A 26904-nucleotide genomic window follows, 5' to 3' on the forward strand; every position below is an offset into this window, starting at 1 on the left:
CAAAAAGTCAGTATTAAAGTTCAGTGTTCCCACGTTTACAGCAAGTTGTTCTGCTGAATCCTACCTGTGCACGTGAATCCTTACATTCATTCTAAAAATTCATTCTTGGAAGCTGAATGGCCACTGACAGAATGTTACACTCTGCACAAATCTTACATTCTTACTATCTCTGTTTAAAAGACCACTGTCATGTTTTACATTTTTGGCAAATCAGAAACAATGTGTTATCTCCTAGTGGGTATGCAAGTCAATTATCCCAATTATCCCCATCTTAAAATCCTAGTTAGGGTTACACTTCAGCAAACTGAAAAAAAAGAAAGCAAGCGGTGTGCATGGGCAAATGGGGAATAGTAGTTGGCATAACAATTTTTCACCTAGGGATTATTTACAGCTAAAGTTTTATTACAAATTACATTAATTCAGATAACTGAGAACTTACCTTCCTTTGCCAAGTACAGCTCCTTGAATTTTGCTCTCTTTTGATTAAATTCTTGCTCAAGTTGCTGCTTTGTGCGCAAAAATTCTGCGTTGACCTTTTCCAATTCTGCTACCCGTTGTAGAAGAGCAACTAAAAATAAAACAGAAGAAAAGGTACGTCACTAAGAGCTAAGGCATCCCATTCTGCAACCTGAAGGCTTTGGGCTTATGCTTTTGAAAGTACCTTTATAAATTAGCTCAGCTGTTGCATCACAATAAATCAGAACTAGTCAGAGTCCTTTAAGTACCAAGGGAAGGTAAATCCTCCTGGATTGTAGCACCAAACTGCAATAGGTTTCTACACACACAGAGGCATGTGGCAATGAATTCTAAGTACAACAGTCACTAGCCCACAGAAAATCATACTTCTGCAAATACACTGAAGTAAGAAGCAGGAAAAAAAAACACCCCAAAACCAGCGCCACAATTATCTCTATTGGTGCTTTTTTCCAAGACATTGGGAAGTCAGCCACCATGCACAGGAGCAGCACATGAAGGCTGAGCAGCAAATCACCACGTTCTAAAAGGCTGAGGTCAAAGAAAACCAATGACAGCTGTTAACAACTACAAAAGAACAAAGCAAAAATAGTCACGAGCTAGAATAAGATGCTACAATCTCTCCTGTCTTCAGTACTGCACAGGGAATAGTATGAAGTCCACATGACACCTAATAATTGTTACAATTAGGTCACTACTGAAAAAAGATGTACAATATCATTGCATCCTGCTGTAAAGATCCCACAGGGTAAGAAGCACAACAACCAACATATAATATTGATCTTCATGTGCAATGTTAAGCACTTTGCACCTCAAGAAGTACAGGTCTCGTTCAGGTGCCAGAGGGTTTCCTAGTGCACGCTTCAGAATTCAATTTCCAAACAGAAGCCAGAGGCAGATGAGCTCGAACAAAACCCACCTGGATGCTGCAATGCACTGAGCAAATAACACTCCTCTAAGCAGTTCTCTATCTGTTCTACAAAAGCAATTCATGGACACATTCCAAATCCATCTGTAGGAAAGCTGAATCACTTCATTTCAGTTATAGCCCCTACACAGCACAGACTAGATACACAAAATGCTGATCAATCACACGTGTCCCACCCAAATCATTTCCCACCAAAAGCAAGTAGTGAATGAAAACACAGCACGAAGGCTACACAGCTTCAGCACCATTGCTGAGACCTGCACACTGGTGGCAGCAGACCTAGAGCAGCAAAATGCTGGATGCTGAATGCCACCAAGACTGCGTGAGTGCTGTTTGGTTTATGTACCAGATGACTTACAGTAAGTGCAGACATGAACAGAAGGATGTTTTAAAAGCTCTGGTATGTTTTACTGACTGCTGGTTACGAGGGCTTATGGTGTTATAAAATACAGCACTTAAACAAGCTACTTGACTCCATGTCAGATACAGGCAGGCATAGCTTCTGTTCTGCAAAGCCAGCTGCACAGGAGTGCTCTTTGGAAAACGAAACCTGGAGAAAAGAAAGCTCGCTGGGAGCAAGGCTTCTCACGAGCTCAGAAAGTGGGTGCATCAAACCATGACAGAAACAGCACACGTGGAGCCAGGCCCAGGCAGCAAAGGCTAAAGTTTTACCTTTGCTCTCTTGCTGCAGTCACCTGAAGGGAAGGGTTGGCTTGTGTTTCCTTGCCTATATCCCTTCCATCTTCCTTCTGCAGCGAGCCAACAGCAGCTGTGCTGCTGCTCACATCAGAAAGCAAATCCAGGTTGCGCAGAGCACCCAAATTATATTACTTTCCAAGATGAGAGCTGCTTCTGCTGAGTGTGGAGGGCAGAGGACATGGCAAGAACAGAAACCTCAGGGGCTTTAGGCGGGGGCAATGGCGAGTTCAGCCTTCTGAAATCCTCCCACCCAAACAGTCGTCACACAGAAAATGGAAATGAAACTTCAAACGTTCGTATTTTTACAGTGTTGCCCTTCTCTACAGCCTGATGGTTAGTTGTAAAGGAAAGAAATGAATAACCTCAGCACAGCAGTGCTTTGGCTGCTGCCAAAACCATCTGCAGCACTGAGAAAAGCAAGCAATGAAACAGGAGACCTGCAGGCCACACATCAGCACAGCGGGGTACTAACATTAAACTTGGTATCTGAATAGAAGGAATAAAGCAGTTCCACCACCTGCAGGAGGTATGCAGCTAAGGACAGATCCCGGCATTCCCCGCAGCAGTGTAATCCACATTTCACTAACAAGAGATGCACGCACTTGGGGACAGTAAATTCTACAGCGTGTCAATCCCCTGAAATGAATGTGCATAAAAAGAAAAGGTTTCTTTTCTAAAACATCACAACAACTGCCTTCTTTCTACCAAGTATAAATGGTTATACTTTCACAAAAGGGACTGCTTCTCTACGGATACTATTTGTATGACAGCAACACAGATAATTCACTTTCTAGAATGAACCCAAATGCAAGCTGCCATATGCAGGTGACCACAGGCTAAATTATGTGGATTAAAGTCTGCCTGGAGCACAATGATGATAGGAAATGGATATTTGCAGATTTTCAGTTAGGCTGTTATCATCTGCAGGTGAATTCCTGGTCTGAATTTAGGTTCAAGTCACTCCAGCTCTGCAACAGAGCTGAGAAAGAAAAGTTAATTGCCATCGTAGATTGATTTGCTTAAAACTGACCAAAAAAAGGCACCCCAAACCACCCCAAACCATTCAATTTAGAACAAGCATTCACTAATTTGCCTGAGTCACTGTGCCTGTGCTCCCATTCTGACACCCAGCAAGTCAGCTACGAATGTTTAATGATACCAGGGAAGTACGTAGTAAACAGAGTGCGGTGCATGGTCAGCTCTGGTGGAGCGATGCCCGGCTGAAACAGGATATGCTGCTACACACGAGATCCAACCCAGCAAGGAACATGCTGTATCTCACAGGAGCAGGAGTATGGAAGACCTAGTAGGGGCCCTAACTCATTAGGAAACAAACAAAAACCCGAAGACCTCATTTCTTAACTCCTGAACTGGCACTGAGGAGAGTTGAATTTAAAATTCATAGGTCAAAATGAAAATCAATCAAGCAAATGAGATGTCACTTTGGCCAACCATTAGCTACAAAAAAGGCTTTCTTCAGAGTATCAGGTGCTACTGATGACAGGGTCAGACTTACCAATTAAACTATTACTGAATAACATGGATGTTGCATAGACACTTTGAGTCAGAAGCAGGAGATCACCACCTCTCTGGTTAACTCTATGAAGTGTGCTGCATGTCATTATGTGGTTTAACAGGCAGAAGAACTCAAAAGAAGGGCAGAAAAATTCACTTATGAGTGGAGTCATCAATGTACAAGACGTCTGTAAGACCACTGAAGTACACAAAAAGAAACTCCAGTGAAAAGAGAGACAGCTCTCTTTTAAACCAGTACACGGGAAAAAAAATCAATTTAAGGAAAATGCAAGAACGAACACACATTTCTTATCTGTTACTTAAATACTGCTTCACAAATCAGCTCCCAAAAGGATTAATTTTATCTATGACAAAGTTTCCAGTTGCACAGACACGCAGTGACCATTCCAGAATTAAAGACAGACAAAGCCGATTAGCGGTATGTTTATTTTTGAGTCCTAGGTCTATTTATAAAATTAATGCCACAAAGCTTTCCACTTGATATTTAGAGTGTCAAACATGACATCAAGAGCTCAGCCCTACATAGCTGGGATCTGAAAAGCAGATCAGACCCACGCTGTATGTCTGGCAAATATTTTGGAGACAAAAGTCACCAGCGTCATTTCCTACCTCTCATTTTCCTGGTTGGGCACCCATATCTTTTAAATATTTCCACACTTCTGTACGGAAGAGGAAAACAAAAGCATTTCTGCATCAAGGGGAGGAGAAAACAAGGGTCCCCTGAATTACATAGTTAATCTTCTGTGCTTCGATAGCTGTTAACAACCAAGCAATGTTTGATATGATATTGCAAAATCCCACACAGCTGTTTCTGTGACCATCCTCACAGCATTTCAAATGAGTTGCACTTCTCAGGTGCACCTCTGAAGAAGCAGTCCACCATCCAGCAGCTGGGGCAGCTCCACGCAGAGCAAAGCCATCGGGGCAGCACCAAAGCCACGTCTGGCCCTGCTGGCTCCAGTAGTACAGAAGAGTACAGCAGGCAGAGGAACACGGAAGCATTTCCTGTATCGGCTTACCTACAACATCACTTAGTGCTTGTTAGTAACACAACAGACAGGCCTGTATCTTTGATGTGCAATCATTTTTACCAAAATTATCCTGTAAGTATGTTTACATAGTGAATTGTAAGACGGGAAAAAAAAAAAAGCAAAGGTAGTGTTTTTCCTTCCCCATTTCTTCCCACTGCCACTTCCCACTTTTTTTCCCCCTTCCTATTGCACACACAACAAGTTAACTGCTTCCTTGCTTTGTTATTGCCTCCCTCGCCTTTTTCCTCGCACACAAAAACCAGGCAGCTGCTTCTCTGGAGCCCAGATCCTGCTCCCTGACATCCACGCTGCGCTCAGGGAATGGGACTCCCAGCTCCCCACTCCCAGCTCCATGAGCCCACTCCACGTGGTGACTCGTGTTCACCTCTTCCACACATTTAGTCATTCTGGCCCCAGGTAACTTCAGTGTAGCTTTAAGTTTATGCTTAGTTGAACACTGTTTAAATTAGAATGCAGTGGAACAGTGGTCAGTAGCATCAGCTATCACAGGAATGCAGTTATTTACATACATTCAGGTGCACAGAAATGGGCTCGAATTTTTTCCCCAGTCATTTATCTTTCATTTGCTAAAATCACCTTTTTCTCCCAAGGGCATTCCCCTTCTGCTATCACTGGTCTGGCCTTACCATACATGGCTCATTACAGGTGCAGATTCTTTACTCCTTGCCCAGCCCTCAGACCATTCCTCGCCATGTGCACACACCTGACTTTCTCCACCCAAGTTTCAACCCAACGCACAATGAGATTTTGGCATAGTTGGTTTTACTTCTATTTCATTTCTGCCACTGCTGCTTTGGGAGGTGAAGAGCACAACTCCTCCCAAAGTTTCTGGAAAATACTACTGGTGTTTCTTTTCCAAGAGTATTGGTGTTTCTCTCTGCTCCATCAGTTAAGTGACAATTAAAATAGGGCAGCAGTGGATCGATCACGGTGCTGGAAAAGTCATCTAGACAGCATGATAGATGGTAAGCTAGAGAAACTATCTGGGCCGCATATGGTCATAGTACTGCAACCAACAGTAAATCTTCTCAGAAACGCCGTGCTGGCAGGCTTCAGTGTAGATTTGAGAGTCCCAAAAGTCAACAGCAAGCGAGCCACATTTTAGTGAACAGAAACACTGAATGCATCTATAGACACAAAATGGAAAGGTGAGTTATTCATCTTACTGCAATCACAAGGGTTTTCCCTGCTCTCTGTGCTTCTTACAAAAATGAAAAAATTGCTAAAGCAAGGGAAATAACTGTACATCGTAAAAGAATCAATTTTGTTTCTTAAAGAAAAAAGGTTCTCTGCAAAAATAAAGCTCAATGATTTCTTGGGTTTATGAAGGGTCTATTTACACTGTAGGCTGTGTACACTTACTCTAACTAGTCACTGCTCGAGCAAACAAGACCATGGTGATGGCAGCACAGAACACAGCGAAGGTAAAGTACCCAGGTGTTGGTCAGCTTTCTCTACAAAGGTTCATAGCTTGTGCTGAGTGCCATTGCTGCTACCACCGCACCACTATCAGCTTAAAGCTCTCCTAAATCTACACACCCTGCAGCCATAGTCCTTCCTGATTCCCTTGGCAAAGCTTTTCAAGCATTTAATAGAGTACCTAAGGTGAAACAACACAACTGTCAAACATGTCAGCACACACGTGTGCTTTCGCCACTCCTTTTATTTCATCAGTCAGTCCTACCTCATCACCTGGTAAGCTAAACAGCTGCCATACAGGTGTTCAAAGCACACACACAGGAGATGCTCCCTCAGCCTGTAAAGGAGACCTCCAGCAGTGCCATCCACTGCCCTTCCAAAGCACTTCAAAGCAAGTCCCAGAAAACAGCCAGATAGCTCCATTCTTCTGGACCGAAGTAAGAGTGAAGTTATGAATGAGTGGTGCTATTTTATGCTGGAACGCTTCTGCCAAGCTTTTCCACGCTCCCAGATCTAATCATCACTTGTATAAAACAGCCATCAAATCCCAAACAGGATTAAACTGTTCACATGGCAATTACACTCGACAGTAAGGTTTCCAGAGTTATCTTACCTTGCAAGAAAAACAAAATGTAAATAGTAGATAATGTCAGTTTTAGTAAACAACTGGAAATCTGCTGTTCTGATCAAGTATTTTTATTTCAGAATGACAGATGTTTAGGGAGTGATTCTGATATCCACCCCACAATATATGGGACCACTTACATAATTCATCATTCTGAACGCACCAGCATAAATGTTTTCTTAAAATGCAAACACTTGCCAAACCCAGACAACAAATCCAGTACTGATTTTCTTTCAGATAATGCAATTGCTGACTCATCTGCAGTGGGAGGGAGGAAAATTCCTTTGACTCCTTCTAACATATTTATCACATCCCTCTCAGATTTATTAATGGCTGTCCTCTTTTGGAGGGAAAAAAAAAAAAAAAAAAGCAAAAAAGTGTGACTCAGCTCCCAGAAAAACAACACAAAACAACCCTGCTGCATTGTTCTGTCTGATGAAGTAATTTAATACACAAAATATAACCATTTCCATTAATTCCACGTTCCCCTAGGTACCTCTAATGTACGATCTCACGCTGTTATTTGCCAGGAAACTGAGGTGCAGCTTGGAGAGCGTTCAGGCAACGGACCCAAGCACCCTGCATCCTGATTTCTGTGCAGAAAGAACACATTGATGATGACCTCACACACGGAAAAATTCAAATGAAGGTAACAAAAGTGAAATATTCAGTTTGAGAGAGAAACACGGGCAGACCAGCAGGAACTGAAAATGATGCAGAGAAAAACAGAGGTCTGTTCCCCATACCTGTCGTAAGACAGGTTCACGAAATTTATATGGGCAATAGCTTCTCTGGTTTCCCATTGCTACAGGTATGGGGAAACTACCACTGAAATCAAACCAGCATGTTTCTAGGCAATTTTAAAATGTGATATATTCAATAATGATGTGCAAACTCATTTCCACACATGCAGCTACCAGAAAGCATTCATGTACTTTCACAGGTACCAGAAAAGCTCCTGAAATTGCAGTTAGACAAATAGAACTCAAGAGCTATGAATGTGAACCAGCACCACATAAGGGAGTTAATATCACACTTCTTACCCTCTGCGGTTCCTTATCCCTTCCTACAAAATTTGGCCACCCAAATTTGTAACCAGAGAATAAAGCAAGGAAAGTGGCAGGTGACGGTTTAATTTCAAGGAACAGTAATTTCAGAGGCATTAGTTCTCAGAAGAGCCCACTGCAGGCACGAACACATGGTGCCTTTGAGTAACCACTTGCAAAACATAAATCTTGATAAATGGCCTGGAAAATATGGCTGCCAGATGGAGACACTGTGGTGATAAGTACAGTACGACAACTAATAAAAGATGATTAACATCTTTATTTGATAACGAACAGGATACAGTCCTTATCACTTGGAATAAGGTTTCTGCAGCAGTTTAATAGCTTCCCTGAGAACAACAGACTACTACTCCCCCAAGTTTAGATAATCTATTTCTTGACAGGAAACACTGCCATAATTCTACATATTCATACTCTATCTCTTATCATCAAATGAATTTTCTAGCAGTCGGAAAGAAATTCCTCCTCCAGCGTGAAGTTTTCATTTACAGTGCAATGCTCTCCACCCTCCAGCTTCACTACCAAAAAACCAGATATGAAGCTTTTACAGCTATAGACACCCAAGACCAAGATCTGCAAGAAGGAACCATGCCTGCAGCACGCAGTCAGAGTGCCGCAGTGGACTACTGCTCTTTCATGTGGGCATGAACGACACGTGAAGCTGGAAAGTGGGCAAAATCAAAGAAAACTATAAAGCTCTGGGAGCACAAGTGAAGAACACCGGTGCCCAAGTTATCTTCTCTTCTATTTTGCCAGCTGGAGGAAAGAGGGAAGCCAGAAATAGATGTATAATGCATAACAATTCCTGGCTACATGGCTGGTGCCAGCACAAGGGTTTTGGCTTTTATGACAATGAGAGTTCCTATGAAGATTATAGCCTGGTAGAGAGGGATGGGATCCAGCTGTCCAACCTAGCAAGGTGGGCTTTAAACTGGAGGACTTGGAGCATGACGTTCAAAATGGCAATGCTTACACCACTGCAGCCAACTGGGGAATGAGCCAGGCCAATCAGAGAAACAACAGATGTTCCTTAGCTGCTTCCCATGATATGAGCCAAAAGGCCAGACATCTCAACAGTGTGTGCAGCTATGGCGCATCCTCTTGCACCCCTCTAGAGAAATCTGCAACATCTGCTTTATTTTCTTCTCTGAAGTGCCTGTACATCAATGCATGCAGCATGGTGAACAAACAGGAAGAATTAGGGAATTCTCATGGGTGACTTCAACCACCAATACTGCTGGAAAAGCAGCAGTGCCAGGCACGCATGGTCCAGGTTCCTGCAGTGCGTGGAAGATAATCTTCTGGCGTAGGTGGTGGAACCAACAAGGAGAGGTGTGCTGCTGGACCTTGCTCCTACAAACAGGGAAGGATTGGTTGGGAATGTGAAGGCTGGGGCAGCCTTGGTTGTGGAGACCATGACATAGCAGAGTTCATACAGAATCACAGAACCATACAACAGCTTAAGCTGGAAGGGACCTGAAAGATCGTCAAGCTACAATGCTGCTGCCGTGGACGTGGTTGAAAACTACTAGATCTCACTGCCCAGGCCCCATCCAACCTGGCCTTGAACACCTCCAATGAGGATCCAGGATCCACCTCTGAATAAAGAATTCCCTCCTAAAATCCAACCTAAATTTCCTCTCTTAGTTTAAAGCCATTCCCCCTTGTCCTATCACTATTAGACTGTGTAAAAGGTCACTCCACTTCCTGCTTATAAGCTCCTGTGTAGCCTGCTCTGGGGAACCTGCTTTAGGGGGACTTGCACTGGAGGGATCTTCAGAAGTCCCTTCCAACCCCTACAGTTCTGTGACTCCATGATTTTAAACAACCAAAATATGCCCAGGGTATAAGAAAAACAGAACATAAAGTCTTGACTAAGCCTGTAGTTATAAGCAAGTACTGGTGGTCCTCTGACAGAGTAACCAGCATTCCAACCTCCCCCCGACCACAACCCTTCATCCCCAAAGTGTTTCAAGAACCCTTGAGTACACGGATCTGAGATGTGATACAGCAAAAGCAGGAGGTGTGGGGGTTCAAACCACCAATTCCCAGCCAAACCAAGACTCTGACCATGCTCATCATGTGGCTGAACATTTAACAGAACTGCCACAAATAAAACAGCAGGGCTGTTGACTGGTTTAAACTGTGAAAAAGAGTCTGAACGATACCCTTGGACATCCACATAACTGCCACCAGATCTCCACCCCTTCCTTTATGCCAGACCTAAGCTCATCAGGCCTTTCACTAAATCAGTTAAAATCATTAATCCAGCAGGGAGCAGCCTTCCACTGGGTGGCTGAGCTGAGCTGACTCAGCAATGAGACCAACACGCAGTGGGCATAAGGGCACCAACAGGACCATGACATCACTCCAGGAGCAGGATCTCAAGGACTGCTACCTCCTGGGCTGCCTGAGCTGCAACACAAAGCCACAGCCTAGGGGTGCAGCTGGATAACCTGTTTAAACCTCAGTGTGTGCAGCTTGCCAAAGGAACAGCTTGACCTTCCTTCTGCCCTGCACTTCCTGGTGGCAACTGAGATAGGTGTATCCCAAATACGTTCCCTCCTTTCCTCTTTTAAAGACGTTATAGCTGTCATTTTTAAGTGTTAAATGGACTTACACAAATGCTGACTTCCATTCAGATGCTCTAGGGGCAGCTCACAAGCATAACCTGTATCAGAATGCAAATTCCAAAGCTCAGGTTTCCTCTCTGTATTTGCATATACACACATTTTAATCTAATGCAACCAAATGGGTTTCTCCAGGAGAGATGCATTTAGACTGAGCTAACACCTAGAGCTGCAGGTAGAAATACACTGGAGAACAGCTCTATTCCAGAACAAGTTTAGGCTCGTGTTTACTTTTATCTGAAAGCAAGTACAGGAGTACAAAACTGCAGTTAAATTAGACCCTATAATGTCCCATTACAACCCCTCCTGATGCATCATCACATAAATGTCAGCCTCCGTGCCTCCAGTGAAAGCAACCTTTGTAACATCAGGATTTTTAGCCTTATTTAGAGATTGAGCATCTTTATCTCCAGCCTCATCTATAAATCAAACAGAAGCTGTGAAGACCAGACAGACAGCTATAATATTTTTGCAGTTAGAGGCATCAGTCAAACACAGAATCTGGAGTTTGGCTAATTGCTTTCCCATTAATTTATCGCACGTCTCTAGATACAGCACAAAGAAAAAAAATGTAAACAGACATTGTGAGCTGACAATTAAGAAAGCATTACTTGAAACTAATTTCAAAACTTATTAATCGTCCTTAAAAGAAAATTTAAGAGATGTACCATATGACCAAGATGGCGGTTTATGAGATGATTTGAACAAACAGAGCCAAGTTTATGCTTTGTATTTCACCAAGATAAACCAAGTAACACCACAGCTCAATTACATCACAGCCATTCTGGCACAGAGCACTGTTAATGTGAGATGAATGTTCCAATTCTGTAGTGCCTGTAGTCAATAGGAGTCCAGTCTGATCTTCAACAGGCCTTGGGAAATACAATTCTCTTAAAGGGTACCAGACATGAACATTCAGAGTGGATGGTTGAGATAATCACTGCTTGAGCACTAAGTTCTAGCACTCATCTGTGCTTCTTTCTTCACAGATGAAGCCAGCGACAATGAAAATTCAGATGTCAGGATTATTTTGATACTAAGTGGCTGTAGCCAAGTTACTGCCTGCAAGTCACTCCATTCTGTTTTTTTCTTTAATGTAACCAGCCGCATTGCTAATCTCATCATTTTACTTATCCCTGATGTAGCAGAGGTTAAAACACAACACCAAGAATACTTTTGCTGGGGAATATTTTAAGGGTGACCAAACATGCAAATACAAAGTGACAGTACCAAGACAGGGGTGTGGCAGGTGAACAGTCACGCATGGAAGCACTTGGACAAAAATTTAAGAAAGTGAAATCTTTCTTCTTTACAGTTTTGCTTATTTTTCTCCCTTGCTGCCATTTAAACAGCATTTCAAGCCTTGTTGCAACTACCTGTAAGTGAAACACACACACCAAGAAACGCAGTAGAAATCATACAGTCTGCTCAGGTAACTTTCTTAACAGAATTGGCAACACTGCTAAATCAACAAACTGGTTTGGTCTGCCTCCCAGTTAATCTCTTCATCTACAAGCCACATCATCAGGAGTATCACACAGTAAATGACATTGCTCTCTTTCAATTACTGATTCTGATTTTTTTTGCCATGTATAATTTCAATGGAGCAAAAATACAGTAACAGATAGCTTTACTTAAAAAGTTATTTTCAGAAACCACAACGTTTTAGCAGAAAACAAATGCTAACCAAAAAATCCCACTTGAATTTAAATTTCTTCCCTCAGCATGAGGCATCACAGCATGGCAAGCCTCTCCTGTCCATGAAGTAACTACATTAGGCTCGGTGGATTTTGTTTTTGTTTTAAGATCTTAAGTTATTTTCCAGTTATTAACACTCCTGGACCCACAAGGCAAGGCAGGGCTCTTCGGTGCCCACACTCAAGAGCACACTGCACAGTGGAAGTTTCCTGCTCTCTCTCAAAGCCACTTCTTCAGAATGGCTCTGATAAAAGAAAGTTGGAGCTCTTGTGTTTTTCTGCCTTTCCAAAGACATCGACAATAAACCTCAAGCAATTAATTTTTGCAATCTGTGATGCGTAACAGCTTTGGTTTACAAATAAAGAAATCAAGGTATTAAAGAATTAGATGTCAGCCAATCTGAAGGAAGCCAATCTGAATAGGAAACTGAAGTCCATTGCCTGCCAAATACTATAGTCTGTTCTGAGAAAACACTGAGAAATGCATAAGGTGGGGGGTTAAAAGCAGGTGAATACCTGCTCTGTATCAAGAGTAAAGCACAAGATCTTCTCAGCAAAAGTAGCTGAAGAGAACTTAAAGAACAACTCGAAAAAAAAAATCCACAACAAAACGGCAAACGAGCTAAGAATCAGCATGGCTGGGAGAATGCTGTCTGGAAAAGAAAAAAGAAGAGATTTTTAACGGAGGAAGTTTGAGCAGTCATACAGTTTTCTCCAGAAGCAGCAGAACGGAGGCATGGAGGAAAGCAGACACTGAGGATGCGCTAAGTCGAGAGCAGAGCAAGTCAGGAATGGGGCGGCTGAAACGAGAGCATGGACATGGGCAGCAGGAGCCCTGCTGGAGGGAGAGCATGTTTAAGGGAGGGGAAGGAGAACTGAAGAGGAAGCAGAGAATCAGCCGAGGAGCAGTAGCTGTCCAAGACAGCCCAACAGGCAGTCATTTGACCTCAGAGAGGAAGAATCTGTGCCCAAAGGTCGCGTAAGGCAACATTTCAGAGGAATTACCCTGTCACTCCGCTGCCTGGAAACAGAAATTGCCAGGGGAGATGGAACATGTGAAGGGCGAGTTGAAAGCTTTTATTTTTCTCTGCGCTGTATGTGGAGGAGCTGGGCCAGGATGAGCATAGGATGAAGACAGGAGAGGAGATGCACCACGAGTCAGCTGACGGCCAGCAGAAGCCATGGCTGAGAGAAGCAGACATGAATGGGAAAAAAAAGAAAAAATACAGCAAATGCAGCAATTCATCAGGTTTTCTCAATGAATGCCTTGGGAATACTGTAAGATAAGAAGAAAGCAGCTGCAGAAGCTTCAAGCCATCCGTCTGATATTATGGATACCTAAGGAGGTTTCCTCTGTTCTGTCAGGTTAAATCCATGTTTTTTCAGTCTTTTTTCCCCCACAACCAACTGTCCAGGCTTCCTTTATTAAAAAAAGAATGAAAGCTTTCTCATAACAGAGGTGTTTGGGGCTTTTATTGTAGAGAATCCACAGAAAATAGAACAGAGACAGTCCCTAAGTGATGGGTCTGAAAATCACAGGCTGAAATATCACTGGCATAGAAAATAAATCAATCTGGCCGTTCATTTTGTACTTCTGAGCTACTATGCAAATAAAATACATCATTATATTAATAGACGTGCTGCAGTTCTGCATTTTGAAGGTACTATATGCACCATTAACAAAGCGACACGACAACCCAGACTTTTATTCTCAAGCATCAGGCTATTTCAGTGAAGTACTGAAAAGCAATTCTTTTTGAAAGATACAGACATATTAACTAAGACCGCACTACTCATGTGTTCCTCCTATGTCAATTTATACAAAGACATCAAATGATTTACATTTTTCCAGAGATAATTCATCACCATGCTTAACTGACTATACCATGACTAAAATTACACAATGCCTACACTATTTATAGAGTAACTTGCAGAGACTAGTACCATTAACTCAGACACCACTACCCTGGGTTCTGAAAACAATTCCGCAAGTCAGGACTATGAACCACTTGGAAGCACTAGACCTTTGGAGTGGAAGATGTTGCTCCTAAAAACACACACGATGGCATTTACTGCTTGCTATTGTCTTGCATTTTTCCCACCCCTCTCCAGCCTCGGTGTCAGGTACTTCTTAGAAGTCTGCTTAGTAAGCATTGCTTATCAACGTTATCAGCGCTTATCTTGGAAGACTTCAGCTGGAGTAAAGCCATAATTTCATGCGTTTTGTTTTAAAGACAAACTTTTATTTAAACAAAAATCCTCACCTAAGCATAACATAGAAAACTTCACATCTTAGGCACGTTTTTTAATAAAGCACCTGGAGTGAAAACCCACCAAGCCTGCCATTCAGCAGCACCGCTACGAAGCCGATGGGATTTGGTCCCCTCCCACACCGTGAGACATTGCCTGTTTTAGCTTCTTAAAAGTTTTAAAATAAAATTCCTTCCTCGACCACTTTCAAGGGAGCACACAGAAACTAGTTCCACAGTGGCAATGTGCTCCACCCACAGAGGGCAATGGGAAAGCATCTTGAGGCATCAGGCCAGAAAGGAAAGAAAACATTTACGAAGGCCATCTTGTCCGTGATGATGGTGAACTAGCCAAGAAGCAATAAAAATGGGCAAAGAATTTATATTTCCCAGCCTTCAAAACGTAAGAGATGGCCCAGGTGTTAAAGTATACTCTTCATGCCTTCAGGCAAGTCAGCAGCTAATTTTAATGAACAGTCACTGCGTTTCTCAAAATTAAGAGAGAGATTTGGGACTTGGCTCCAGAAGTAAAACAGGCACCCCAAATGCGCACAGTTCCACTCCCAAGCACATGGACCTGCTGAGCTGATCAGCACCTCCTCAGAAATTCTACATGGTGGAAATCTGCACGCTCAAGGCGTCTGCTTCACTTCTGAAGCCAAATTCCAGATGTGACCACTGAACAAATACAGAAAAACATACAACTTAAAAAGAGATGTGTTAATTTGTGGTGTTTTTTTTTTAATTAAACATATTTGTTTAATAATATTAGTAACTAATAAATAATACACTAAATTAAAAGCAAGAAAAATGAAAGGGAAGACGTTTTTGGCTCTTGGAAAGTACCAGCAATTTTGTCGTTATTACTCAAGAGAAGAGCTTAATATTTGACAGTTACATCAACAACACAGAGCTGAACTTCAGTGCTTGAAACCAGTCCCCTACCAGCCACACCTAGCTTTTGAGATGAGTAACAGCATTTTCAGATATTTCATATTCACTTGAGTGACATTTGTAAGGAAAATAACTAGAAACATAGAAGAGGAAGACGTAGAATGCAGAAGGCAAGTTTTGTTACTTCATTTTCCACATGACATTCCAGACTCCTCCAATAGCTATGCCCAAACTCTGAGATACGTGAGAAGTACAGCAACAGAAAGATCTCTGCTCTTGTCAGAATCCCACGTGACTTGCACAGGGCAACAGCGCAGCCCATGGTACTAAAATCAATACGAGAGCATCCTCCAGCCCCCTACATGCAGCTGAGCAGTCTTCTCCACCGAGAGCCAGCCTAAGCTCTGACCACAAAGAGACACAGTATTTTTACTGGCTTAAGCACAGCGTAAGAGAGACTTACTCCAATACTGCACTCCTGGCTGGTAATTTTTCTTGTAATATGACAGACTGTGCTGATTAGACAGTTTCCTTGACAGGATAATATCAGCAGTTGTGCTATTTATCTGTTTGGATGTACCAACAGTTTAAGTTTACCAGTGCAGTACGAGTTCGACAATTTGCAAATAATTTGCATGTCATTATTTTAAGCCTTGAAGAATTAGTGCTTGATGTTAACAGCAGTTTCCCCATTGAAGCATTTTCCAGGTATAAGCAGGAGAGCGATACTGAAGCCTAAGCATTCTGACAGTGAAAAACGATGTCAAAACATTTTGTTTGGTAACCTTATTTTTGGAGATGGCAAGCACCCAGCTCTGAATTAAGCCCAAGGAAGCTGAGAGCAAGCCACCTTCAAAAATAAAAACATATACTTTTAAATTAGGCATTACCATTCCAGTCACACAATCTAGATGGCACACATTAATAAAAAACCTCCCAAAAGCCATGGTGACCCGGATCAATAAGCACGCGCCTACCTGCAACCCAGGTTGACATAATCAGCCAAGAGTTAACAGCACACTGCACAAAGCCACATGAGCAGCCAGAGGACTCTGCACTCAGCCTCTCTGCGATTGTTATCATATGGAAACTCTATTACCCCACACAAAAGAATCAGAGGGTTATTAACTTCTATACTAAGCCAAAGTACAAAAACAGGGTAGGAGCTAACATCCATTCTCCCGCTTCACTGTGTTATTCCTTCCCCTTTTCTAATGTCAATATGGACATTAGAATAGAATACACAGCCTATATATCATTCCTCTCATGTTGTTCCATTATGTCTTTTTTTTTTCATTAGAGTCTTTTATACATGTTTTCAGCATCAAAAAAACCCCCAAAACATAGCCAGTGTTTTGTACAGGTAAAGAATGTACATGGTATTTATAATCAACATAAGTGATTATAATAAAGCAGTGACTTTTTTCTTGGAGGAATATACTAATCCAGCTCTATTTTGTCACATGTAATCTTAAATCAGAGATTACGCTATTCCCTTAAGCAATGAATTCAGTGCAGACAGCCAAGGACACTGAATAATTCACTTCTTCAACACTTTCTCTATATTAAAATACAACAGAGAAGTTTCAAGGCACAGTTTTTGACAAGTTCCTTAAAAATAAATCCCACAGTCTTGAGAACAATAGTATATTGATCAAAGTGGATGAAAAAAAAAAAACACAAAACAAACAGATCCTATTACTGCCAAAGGAGGATGGGGGAGAGGAGCCATTTTAGAAGCTCTCAATTCTTCAGTGCAAGAACACAGCAAGCACTTCTCAGAATCCATCCAACTTTCAGCCACGTTCCCCTGCCATGGGTCTTATTTACAGCATCCTCACCTTCCTGTAGGAGAAAGCATGAGAACGACAGCAATCCATACCTCCTACCAGACAGGCTTCTTCAACCTATCAAATTACGAAATGTTACCTGCATCTTTTGTCTTCTTTTTAAACGATGACAAAAATCTACCAAATTGTAACTTCTAATACACAACTCACATTCAGCTACCTTCCCTGGTCAAGCAGCGAATGCTTGCACAGTTCCACTGCACACCTGCAGTCAGATTCTCTGCAAGAGCCAAGAAGAAAATCTGTTGCAAGCTGTTCTGTAGCTCTCACAACAAAAGGCTAAAGAACAATAAACAATGGTTATTCACTAGAAGGTACACAGCAACCCATACGAAGGGTAACCTTACAGTCATGGCAGCAAGTAAATTCACCTTCCCGTCAGCACTCTCAAAGGATGAGCATGCAGTCATTGACCTTAATGGAGGGAAAAAAATAAATAACTCTAAGCTCCTTCATCATAAGCACTTTGACAAGGTAGACTGAAATCCCCGAGAATAAGCACCTTCCTGTGTAACTGCACCAAAAAAAAAAAAAAAAAGAAAGAAAGAAAAGCCCACACAATTCCCTAGATATGCATAATTAAGGATACATCATTCCCTTTTTCTTACAGAGTACTTTCCCAGGGAAACTCATCTGCTCTCTAAAAAAAGAGCACCCCGTCATAGTGCCACGCCAGGGTAAGCACCTATCCTTCAAGGTTCTGCACATCTCGCCCTGGGCAGGATTCCACGTTCTGATCAGCTTCAACTTAGGTTTCTTGCTCTCTTACATTTTCTCCACACATCTCATTAAACATGGTCCCCAACAATGTTCCTAACACTGTCCCTTCAAGCCCATTTTCCCAACAAAGCATTAACTGCAGTTCTTCTGATGTGCATACAGTTCTGCAATCTATTCCACGGGGGAAAAAAGAAAGAAGAAATTATATCCTTGTCTGTAATTCCTCCCGAAAAAGAAAGCAATACCCTTTCCATGACAGAAACCTTCATGCAGCGCTTATCTTCCTCCTACACAGGTAAGAATTGCTTCTCCCGACAGAAGAGCTGTCACTGCCTTTGTGTTTTCCACCTCACGAGCGAACCGTCCACGCAGGGATCCTGACCTCAGCCCCTGGTGCGCAGCCCAAGGGCCCCACAGCACCAGCGGGGTGACCCGGTCCTGCCCGGCTGTGCACTGCGTGCCCGGAGAACTGCATCTCTCTCCTCCAGGGCCTCACCCAGCACAGCAGATCCCCTTCCCCAGCAAGCAGCGTCCTCTCCAACGCTGCCCTCCCTCCTCATGTACACTCGGGAGCCGCCCTTGCTCCACAATAAGCCCAGATGAGCCTACGAGCCACCTGCTGTGCCCTCCTCGCCTTCTCGGGGCCTTTCCCATCCGCCTCTCCCCGCCGCCCTCCTCTCACACCCGGCCGGGCCGCGCAGGCCTCTCGTGGTGCTCCCCGCGCCGCCCCACGCCGCCCGCCCCGCTCCGATCCCACCTCCTCAGCGCCGCGGCCCGACCAGGCCGCGCTCCCCCGTCCCCAGCCGGCACCGCTCGGCAGGCGAGCCCGACGCTGGGCAGGCCGCAGCCGCCCGGCTCAGCGCAGCGAGGCCGCTCTCCATTACCGTCCGTCGGGGGGCTCGGGCCCGGCTGGGCCATGGCTCCGGCAGGCGGGCGGCGCCGCCGCGGCCTCCTCCGCCTCCAGCCGCGGCGTCGGAGCGGGAACCGCTACGCCAGGGGGCCCCGGCGAGAGACGGGAGCTGCCGGCCCGGGCCTCCGCCTCCTCCGCCTCATCCTGACAGCGGCCGCCGGCGGCGGGAGGAGGAGGAGGAGCGCCGCGCAGGCGCCCACGGTGAGAGAGCACGGGAGCGGCTGCCGCCCCCGGGGCCGTGAGGGCTGCGCTGTGTGCGGCGGGCTGACCCCGCGCTGAGCCGCTTCGTCGGAGCCAGGCCCCGCTGCACGGCCGCTCCTCGCCGCCCCTGGGCCTCCGGGCCGGGCCCCTGCCCTGGGGGGCATCCCTGGGTCGGCTCGTATAAACGTGTGGTTAGCTGTCCGTCCTCATGGAATTGGTGGAACCAACAAAATACCCTTTTGCTGCGTGGTGCAGGGAGGGGTGCACGTGTGGTCCGGCTGGACAGAGGAAGCGGCCTGTCCCCGCGCAGGACCTCCTGCCCACCAGGAGCCCCGGCTTGGCCTGTCCTGGCGGAGGAGGCTGCCACTCCTTCTACATAAGCAGGTAAATACGACTCAGCTCTACTTTTTAATACCAAAGGAGGTGTACATTCTTCAGGGGCATATAAAATCACAAAAAACAACATTGGAATGGATAGTATGATAGCAAATCCTGTTAGGGGCAGGATCCTCCTGGCTGTCTTTTCTTGGGGCTTAGAATCATAGAATCATAAAGGTTGGAAAAGACCTCTAAGATCTCTAAGTCCAACCATCTACATACCACCAGTATTGTGTACTAAACCACATCCCTCAGTGCCACATCTCTCTGTTTCTTGAACACATTCAGGGACTCCACCATCTACCTGGGCAGTGGGCAGCCCATGCCAATGCATCACCACTCTTTCTGAGAAGAGTTTTTTTTCTAATGTCCAGTCTGAACCTTCCTTGGTGCAACATGAGGCCGTTTCCTTTTGTCCTTTTGCTGTTACCTCGGAGGAGAGGCCAGCCCCCACGCTGATACAATCTCCTTTCAGGGAGCTGTAGGGAGCAAATCTAAACCCAGTCATTTTTGAATGGAGTCTCACAGGACTTTGTCCCTACCCCTCACTTGCAGCCACATTTCTTTAGGCCTTGCTATGAAACTGTGGCAAGACAGAATTCTGCATTTCAAATTAAATTGTTGTTCAGTTACAACAAATAGAATTTTGAGATAGAGGAGCCTTTGAAAACTATTTCTCTATGTTTTGTCATGTCACCCATTTTACCCAATTTGAAGTAAATAGTCTCTGTCTTTGCTGTTGTAAAAAGTAGTCTTTACATAAAGACTTACTTAGCTATATTCGCAATGCAAGCTATGAGTTTTCAAGGGTGTTTGGAGAACTTGGAATTGCCAAAGGGTCAGAACTGCTGGCTTAGAAACACAGTCCTTCAAGCATTTCATCACTATCACCTGCCTATTTCAAAATTTCTTAGCTGCTGCTTAGGCTCTTTTAGAAGTAGCTGAATGTCAAGCATTCGACACAATAAATCCTTTTGAAAATCTAGTCCTAACTGTGGGAACTGAGGTTTGGAAATTCTATCCTTGTATATGTTCAAATGACTACCCCAAACCACATGCATTAACAGCTACTTTAATCTTGTTCATTTCAAGGCAAAACTCCCACTCACATCAACTGGTCCAGGATCAGACCTGTAAGCATCACTCCCTGCTGTAAACAGAAAGTAATATAATATCAAGCTTGATAACTATCAAACTTCAAACACTTCTGAAAGTATAAATATCATATCCCTTCCTTCGTGTCTATAATAAAGAAAATGACGATTGGCATTGCAGCATTTCAAAATCTGCATGAAAACTGAGCTTACTCATTAAATGAGTTTTACGCTGTAGTTTAAAGAATAGTCACCTCTTGGAGAGCTCATATTTTTTTCCTTCCTGTTCTCCAATCCAAAGTGGCACTAACTTTATTGGTATGGTTCTTGTTTAATCTTTTTTTCTGGGTGGCAATCGGACTTGACAGATGCAAAGGTTTATGGAGTAGCTATTCACAATGTCTTGCAGTGTGGAACAATTGGGTAACTTCCTCTGTGCCTCCCAAATGTCCCATTTAAAATTCTAATCACTTGTAGTTTTTATAGTCCTGATCTCAAAGGATTTTCCAACGTGACTCAGCTAAACCCAAAAAGTGATAAGGAAAGTCTAACAGCAGTCACGGAGACAGGTCTATTGCAGTGGCAGAACCAGCAGAGACCAAAAGGCTGAATCCCAGTCCTTGTGCTATAAATGTTCTATAGGTGCAGTGTTAATGAATCAATGAGATGTGGCTTAGCTCTAGGGGGGTGCAGGTGGGCAGACTTATTTATTCGGGAGAATAATTTTCTCCAGCTATAATAATGCTCCTAGATTTCCATTCATTTTTATCAGATGTTTTTAGTCTAAAAGTCTAACATGGACATTGTCAGCATCGGTACCACAAGCAGCAGACAGAAGTTAGAGGAAGATGAAGAGTGTGTGCTCTATTAGCAGCTGTGGGAGTAGCTGTCACCTTGCACTCTGCCTGAAATTTAATCTCACAGGCCTTGCTGAAAAGGATAAGTTTGCAGTTTTTGTTTAAACAGTAACATCCAGTGACAAGCAGTAAGTGTGTACAGTCCATGGTTGTCTGGAGACCAGGAGTAAACTGAGGGGGACTGAGATTATTTGTTTGAGAAGGGCGAGGTGAAGTAATTTGTTTGACATATCTAGGCGATAATTGTTTTCTTTGGTTTTTTTTTTTTTTTTTTTTTTCCCCTGAAGGAAATAAAATGAATAAGTAGCTGAAGAGCTAGTTAAATCTTATCCTAATAGATCCCTGTATTGTGGTCGACTGACTTCAGTGCCCGTGAATGCTCAAGTTCCAAAGGAAACTTTTCCTCCTACTTTGAGCACGTGGAAATCTCTCTTTGTGTGGCTTTCATTGGGGCACTTTAACCTCAGCTGAGGCATGTATTTTTGATGAATGTAATGATTGTTGCTTTTATCTGTGTAACTAGTCCCAGATCCCAGGTCCGGTTGAGTTTACTCTGGCTGTGTCCCAGTTCCATGTCAGGATGAGACACAATTACATGTGTTTTACCTCCACTTGCAGCAAAGTACACAGCTTAGGGGGATGTCACAGCAAGTCCCTTCGTCTGAATGATCAGAGGACTGGGGCTTCATTGCTCTGTAGGTCAGACCAATGAAGAGTATGATCACAACAGCTTTGTTTTCCTAGGAAGTGAGGCTAATTAAATACAGAGCTAGTTCCTTTACTTTCATATGGTACAAGACACCATTGTTTTGTACCATAACTAAGCTGATTCTACAAAAAGTGCATTCTTTGCAAAGGTAAACTGAAGTTCTGGACTTGCGAGGCTGAGCTTACATCTGGTGTGAATTCAGTGGGAACAGACTGATGTGTGGCAAATGAGAAGCTGGTCTGTAGAAAAGAATCAAAATGGAGATCAAAAAGTTCCTCTGAAGTGTGCTGTTTCCCATTTATATTGCTTTACTGGCCTATTGGCCACAAATTAGTTTGATTCCGTTGTGCCCTGTATGGTAGGAGTATGCAGCAGCAAATTACAGACCCTGCTTCATAATGTAATTAATTTCATAAAGGACCCACTGTTTAATTCAATCCATCCAAGAAAGCTGATTAAGAAGGTAGATTTAGGAAGCTGCCTTCTGGGTTACCAAAACTAGCATGCTTAGTGGATACAATAGCAGAACTGAGGACTAGAAGACCCAAGAACTAACTGGAAGAGCTGACTTGGGAGGAACAGCTCATGTATCCTGGGTGACTCAGTCAGTAGGCATTAGACAGTGAAGGTTTTGGTAACGATCTGGTTCACTGGGCAAACCACAAAAAGACTGTCTTTAGATTAATGCAGTAAGGAAGACCTGAGGTGGGGAAAGTAAATATATGACCAGAAAAAAAACAAATGTGTTTTTAACTGCAAGTGAAGCTCAAGGGAAAAGAAGCTGCACACTTCTCTACGGAAGGACTCAGCTGCTCACAGCAGCAAGCCATTGGCTTATTCAACAGGCAAGTAATAGGCTTGTTCTTCTAGGAAAAGAGAAGATGGAAACCAGAAGTTATTGCTTGTACATTATGTTTTTCTAGGTTTGCCAGAATTTGTCAACTGTTTTTTCTCACTTTTTTATTTAAGCAAATAAAAAGCTTAAATATGAAAGTGTTCAGACTTTCCCAATGTTTAAACATTTATTTTCCTCTTGTTGAGATTGATGGGTCATTAGCAGTAAGTATTAGTTCTGTAGATATGAGTATTCGTAGACTTTCATCCTTTCTCTTTAATGCAAAGCTTTTGAAGAAAGTTTACATTCATATAAGTATTACCATAAAGAGGTTGTTTGAAAATCCCAAACCAGTCATGCTCTTTGCTTCAAAAGTTATTCTGCAATGCAAGGAATTCAGTCTGGAACAATCACATTATTTGCAATGGTAACATCTTAGTAAACCCTAGAATAGTTTATGTGGTTAAAACCTTTTCAATTGAAAAATTATGTTATCCCATTGATTGTTTAAAGGATTCCATGTGGTACAGTTCTCTGAGTATATGGGAGGCAAATGAAGCCAAAAAAGAAAATTTGGCAGGCAAAAATTGAAGTGCTTGCATTGGCTCTAAGTCTAGATATCTGTGCATTAATGATCTCATTGGAGAGATGTCTATATTAAGATTCAAAAGCTCTCTATGTTCCCAAGGGGCAAACTCATTGAGTTCTGTGATGCACCATGAAACTAAACAATTTTTCTTATTGCAAAATAACCAAGGAATCAGAAACTCATTAGGTGTGCGTAACAAAGGGCACATTAAGAGCATAGTCTTGTGGGTAACCTTGTTCAGCAATACTTCATTGGAATTGGCATTGCAGGGAGGCCCAAAACAACACTGCTTTGTACTTAGATGTTGCTTTGTTGAAAGATCTAAAAATATGCCATAACTCATTCGGACTCACAACATCTATATTAGCAACATTATCTGCATCTGTCTGCAGATGTACAGAGAAGGATGCAGTGGGGTTCAGCCAGCCTTCCCATTCTGGTTTGGATTTCTAGTGCTATGTAGCCTGCTCAACCCTTGCATTAGAGAGAACTGTTGCTTAGCCATGCTTAGCCTGAGCTCAGATCTGCCTTCATCAATGATTTAAGTGGAGATGCTGGATTTCGTGTTGCAGTAGTTGAAGTGTGAACACTCCTAGCCCCTCCTGCCAGCCCTCTGATTGTATTTCAATAAAAGAGCAGGTACAAGGAAAGGCCCACCACACTCCCAGCAGCACTCATCCAGCAAAGCCCAACATGATACAGCACGGGGAACAAGGGCAGTGGGACCCCAGAGAGAACTCTGTTGCTTGTCTCCCTGTTTAAGAGATTCTATTTTTACTTTAAAAAGCTAAAATAATAATGAATGAGGGGTTCTGCTTTTTAAGGCTGTTTTAGATGTGTATTTTGGAATTGGGAACACTAAAATGGCAGCTATGGCAAGTATTGCACGTAGTTGTATTTTTCAAAACAGGAGACCATGTTAGCGGTAGCATCTCATTCATTCAACTTCCTAATCTTGAGAAGGCCAGTTCATTAACACCAATAAGATGAGCAATATCAGATCTTCAGGATCGAGCCATTTATCCCATTTTCTCCCTCTGAGGCACAAGCAGATCAGATATCCTATAAATTCTAAAGACCACATTTTCCACTTGCCAAGAGAAGGAGGGAATGTTACAAGTACCATAAAATTCATTGTCCCATGTGCATTGTATTAAATGGTGTGACCAAAAGATTTCCGTGTTAAGACTTCAACAGCAGTGCTCGCTTTGGAGCGTTTTATTAATCCAACCACTGTTAACTCTCGCTGTGTCCCTTTTAGAACATACCTTCTGAAGATACGAGAACATGATAGCCAAGAAGACTGAGCAGTCTTTGAAGAAAAAGCAAGCCATGCAGCTGAAGAGATGCGATAGGGTTTCAGAGAATACTGAATCCTTGCAAACCCTTCAGCTGAATAAGCCCGCCCTTCTGAAGAATTTGGTGCGGGTAGGATTTGTGTATGCTCCAAAAGCATAGCTGGAGTCCTCCTTCCAAGTTGGACTCTTCGGTGATTCCTGAGCCATTCCTGAGGCTCATTTGACTAGACACCCAAATACTTGTCAGTACAAACTTAAATCACGCAGGTAGGATATAGGTCAGTAGGTGGACACAGCTGGTCCAACAGTATCTCATCAATGCCATCCCATTGTTATGAATCCTTTTATTCTGTTTTCCCTGATCTCTCCTAGTTGCTACAATGAGATTGCACTTACTTCTTCATTTTAGTAGGATGTCTTTTCCAAAGCTGTATCCCTTAGATGCAGACGCACAAAATAATTTGTACTTTTATGGCACTTTTCACTGGAGAAAGAGCATTTTAGCGCAGCCAGAAGAGAAAGTATCATCTCAGGTTTACAGGCTGGGAAGCTAAGACCCAGAGATGTAGCATAATTTGCCCGGGGATACACAGAAGTTCAGCATAGCAGGAAAAAAAAAATAATTAAAAAAATGTGTATCTCCTATCTCCCTATAGGTTGCTTTGTTTTTGCCATAAAATGTATTTCTCTCCTTTACTTATTCATTACACATTTAAAAATATCAAAAGGCTTCTGAACTCTGTTGAAAAATAGCTGAAGACAAACATCTATTATAAAAGCAGTTAAATAGATTAAATGGACTCATTTCCTACAGGAGCTCAGTTTAATTCTGTCAAAAATGTTTGCTGCTGGGATACAGTTTCTTGCCTTACTCATTCACCATTCATACAGCATTAAGAAGCTCTCTTCTCCTCTGAGACCACAGGAGGTTTCACATTATGCTGTTAACCTCCTTCAGATCATTTCCTCCATGCAAAATCCAAGTTATGTTTACATGCAGACATAATGTCACTCAGCCCACTTTATGCCACTTAAATCTCTCTTGTTGCTATGGAGAACATTGATAAGGAGCCAATTAGCAAATAAAATATTTGAGGAGGAATGTGCAAACCGCTACTTGGTGGATTTGTGTGTAATAGGCAGTGACACTTTCTTTGGCATTTGTCCTTACCTAGCTGAGCTTCTTCCACTGCAGCTTGAGCTACATCCTGTGTAGTCAAAACAAGCTCTTCCCACTGGATTTTGAGGCTTAGAGATGTATCTTTAACTGTATCTGACCCTGGGGAATTTTCACAATTCTCAATGGAAGAGGGAGTTTGCTTGTTTTGAAAACGCTTTTGCTGGCATGAAAGTGCAAAGAGCACCATCCAGTGTTTAATCAGAGTAAATACAGAAAAATTCAATGACATTGATACAGAGGCATCTCTGCACATCTCACGCTCCTGCTACATTTGGTGGGGCCAGTGAGGATCTAAATAAAAAGAGGCTACAGTCAATTAGAGAAGAGACTTCTGAAGGAAGACTGGCAAAGTTGTCAACCTGTCACGAAAACATGAGAGAACCTGGAAGGCCTCATCTTTTAAAGAAGAGCTGGATTTACTGATGACCGAGAGAGCAAAGAACACAAGCAGGAGGAGATGGAGGTAGCGATAGATGGAAGTTGGGCAAGAATAGTAGCAAATTAAATTTATTAAAAGAATGAGCTATGTCAGAGAGAGAAAATTGGGCCAGATCCTTATGTTGTAATCCTTCCTCTTCGTGAACAGAGCAAAAAGAGTCTGGAAAGTTGCAGTGGCAGCTGAGAAAGTAAGGGAGAAGTGAGTTCAGCTGTCCCTGCTCAGTCTCAACAGCCTTGTATATAGCTTCACAAATGTAGGTAGCCCTGGGTTATACGAAGTAAAATGATACAAAGAAAAGATTTTGCACAGAAGAGTGCAGTGAGCTGTAATTCTTATCACATAAGGGTGTAGGATTTTGGTAGGCCAGAGAGAAGGGGCTGATAGGACAACAAGGGGTCTGTGAGGCTAAAAATGGTCAGAAGTCTGAGGAAAAGTCAAGAACTAATATCTGCAATGAAGTGATAACCAAATGAATGTCCAAGTAAAAGTGTGCAGCTTCTTCATGGAATAGGAATTGTGCTCTCTATTGAAGTTCTAGGTAAACAAGCAAACAAGAATTTTTGATATATTATGA

General features: G+C 42.9%; 2 protein-coding genes across 12 annotated transcripts in view; one reads left to right on the forward strand and one right to left on the reverse strand.

Annotated features, from left to right (window-relative positions):
- Window positions 1-18919, reverse strand: part of RABEP1 (rabaptin, RAB GTPase binding effector protein 1) — a 46504-nt gene extending 27585 nt beyond the window's left edge. The window contains exons 1-2 of one of the 5 annotated variants that reach the window (XM_021415795.1): window positions 18725-18919; window positions 440-568 (exon numbers count right to left, since the gene is read on the reverse strand). In XM_021415795.1, coding sequence (XP_021271470.1) covers window positions 440-568; window positions 18725-18758 — 163 coding nt within the window. In that variant the 5' untranslated portion in view covers window positions 18759-18919. Of the gene's footprint in view, window positions 1-439; window positions 569-16247; window positions 16282-17199; window positions 17390-18336; window positions 18416-18724 lie in introns of those variants that run through there. The other 4 variants (XM_021415794.1, XM_021415797.1, XM_021415796.1 and 1 more) reach the window with 4 other exon arrangements.
- Window positions 18958-26904, forward strand: part of COL26A1 (collagen type XXVI alpha 1 chain) — a 194714-nt gene continuing 186767 nt past the window's right edge. For 6 of the 7 annotated variants that reach the window (XM_021415817.1, XM_021415812.1, XM_021415819.1 and 3 more), the window contains exon 1: window positions 18958-19335. The gene's annotated coding sequence lies outside the window, so the exon portion shown is untranslated. Of the gene's footprint in view, window positions 19336-24674; window positions 24842-26904 lie in introns of all 7 variants that reach the window. The other variant, XM_021415813.1, reaches the window with a different exon arrangement.

Source organism: Numida meleagris, chromosome 18, assembly GCF_002078875.1.
Source record: "Numida meleagris isolate 19003 breed g44 Domestic line chromosome 18, NumMel1.0, whole genome shotgun sequence".
In the NCBI taxonomy this organism is placed as follows: Eukaryota; Metazoa; Chordata; class Aves; order Galliformes; family Numididae; genus Numida; species Numida meleagris.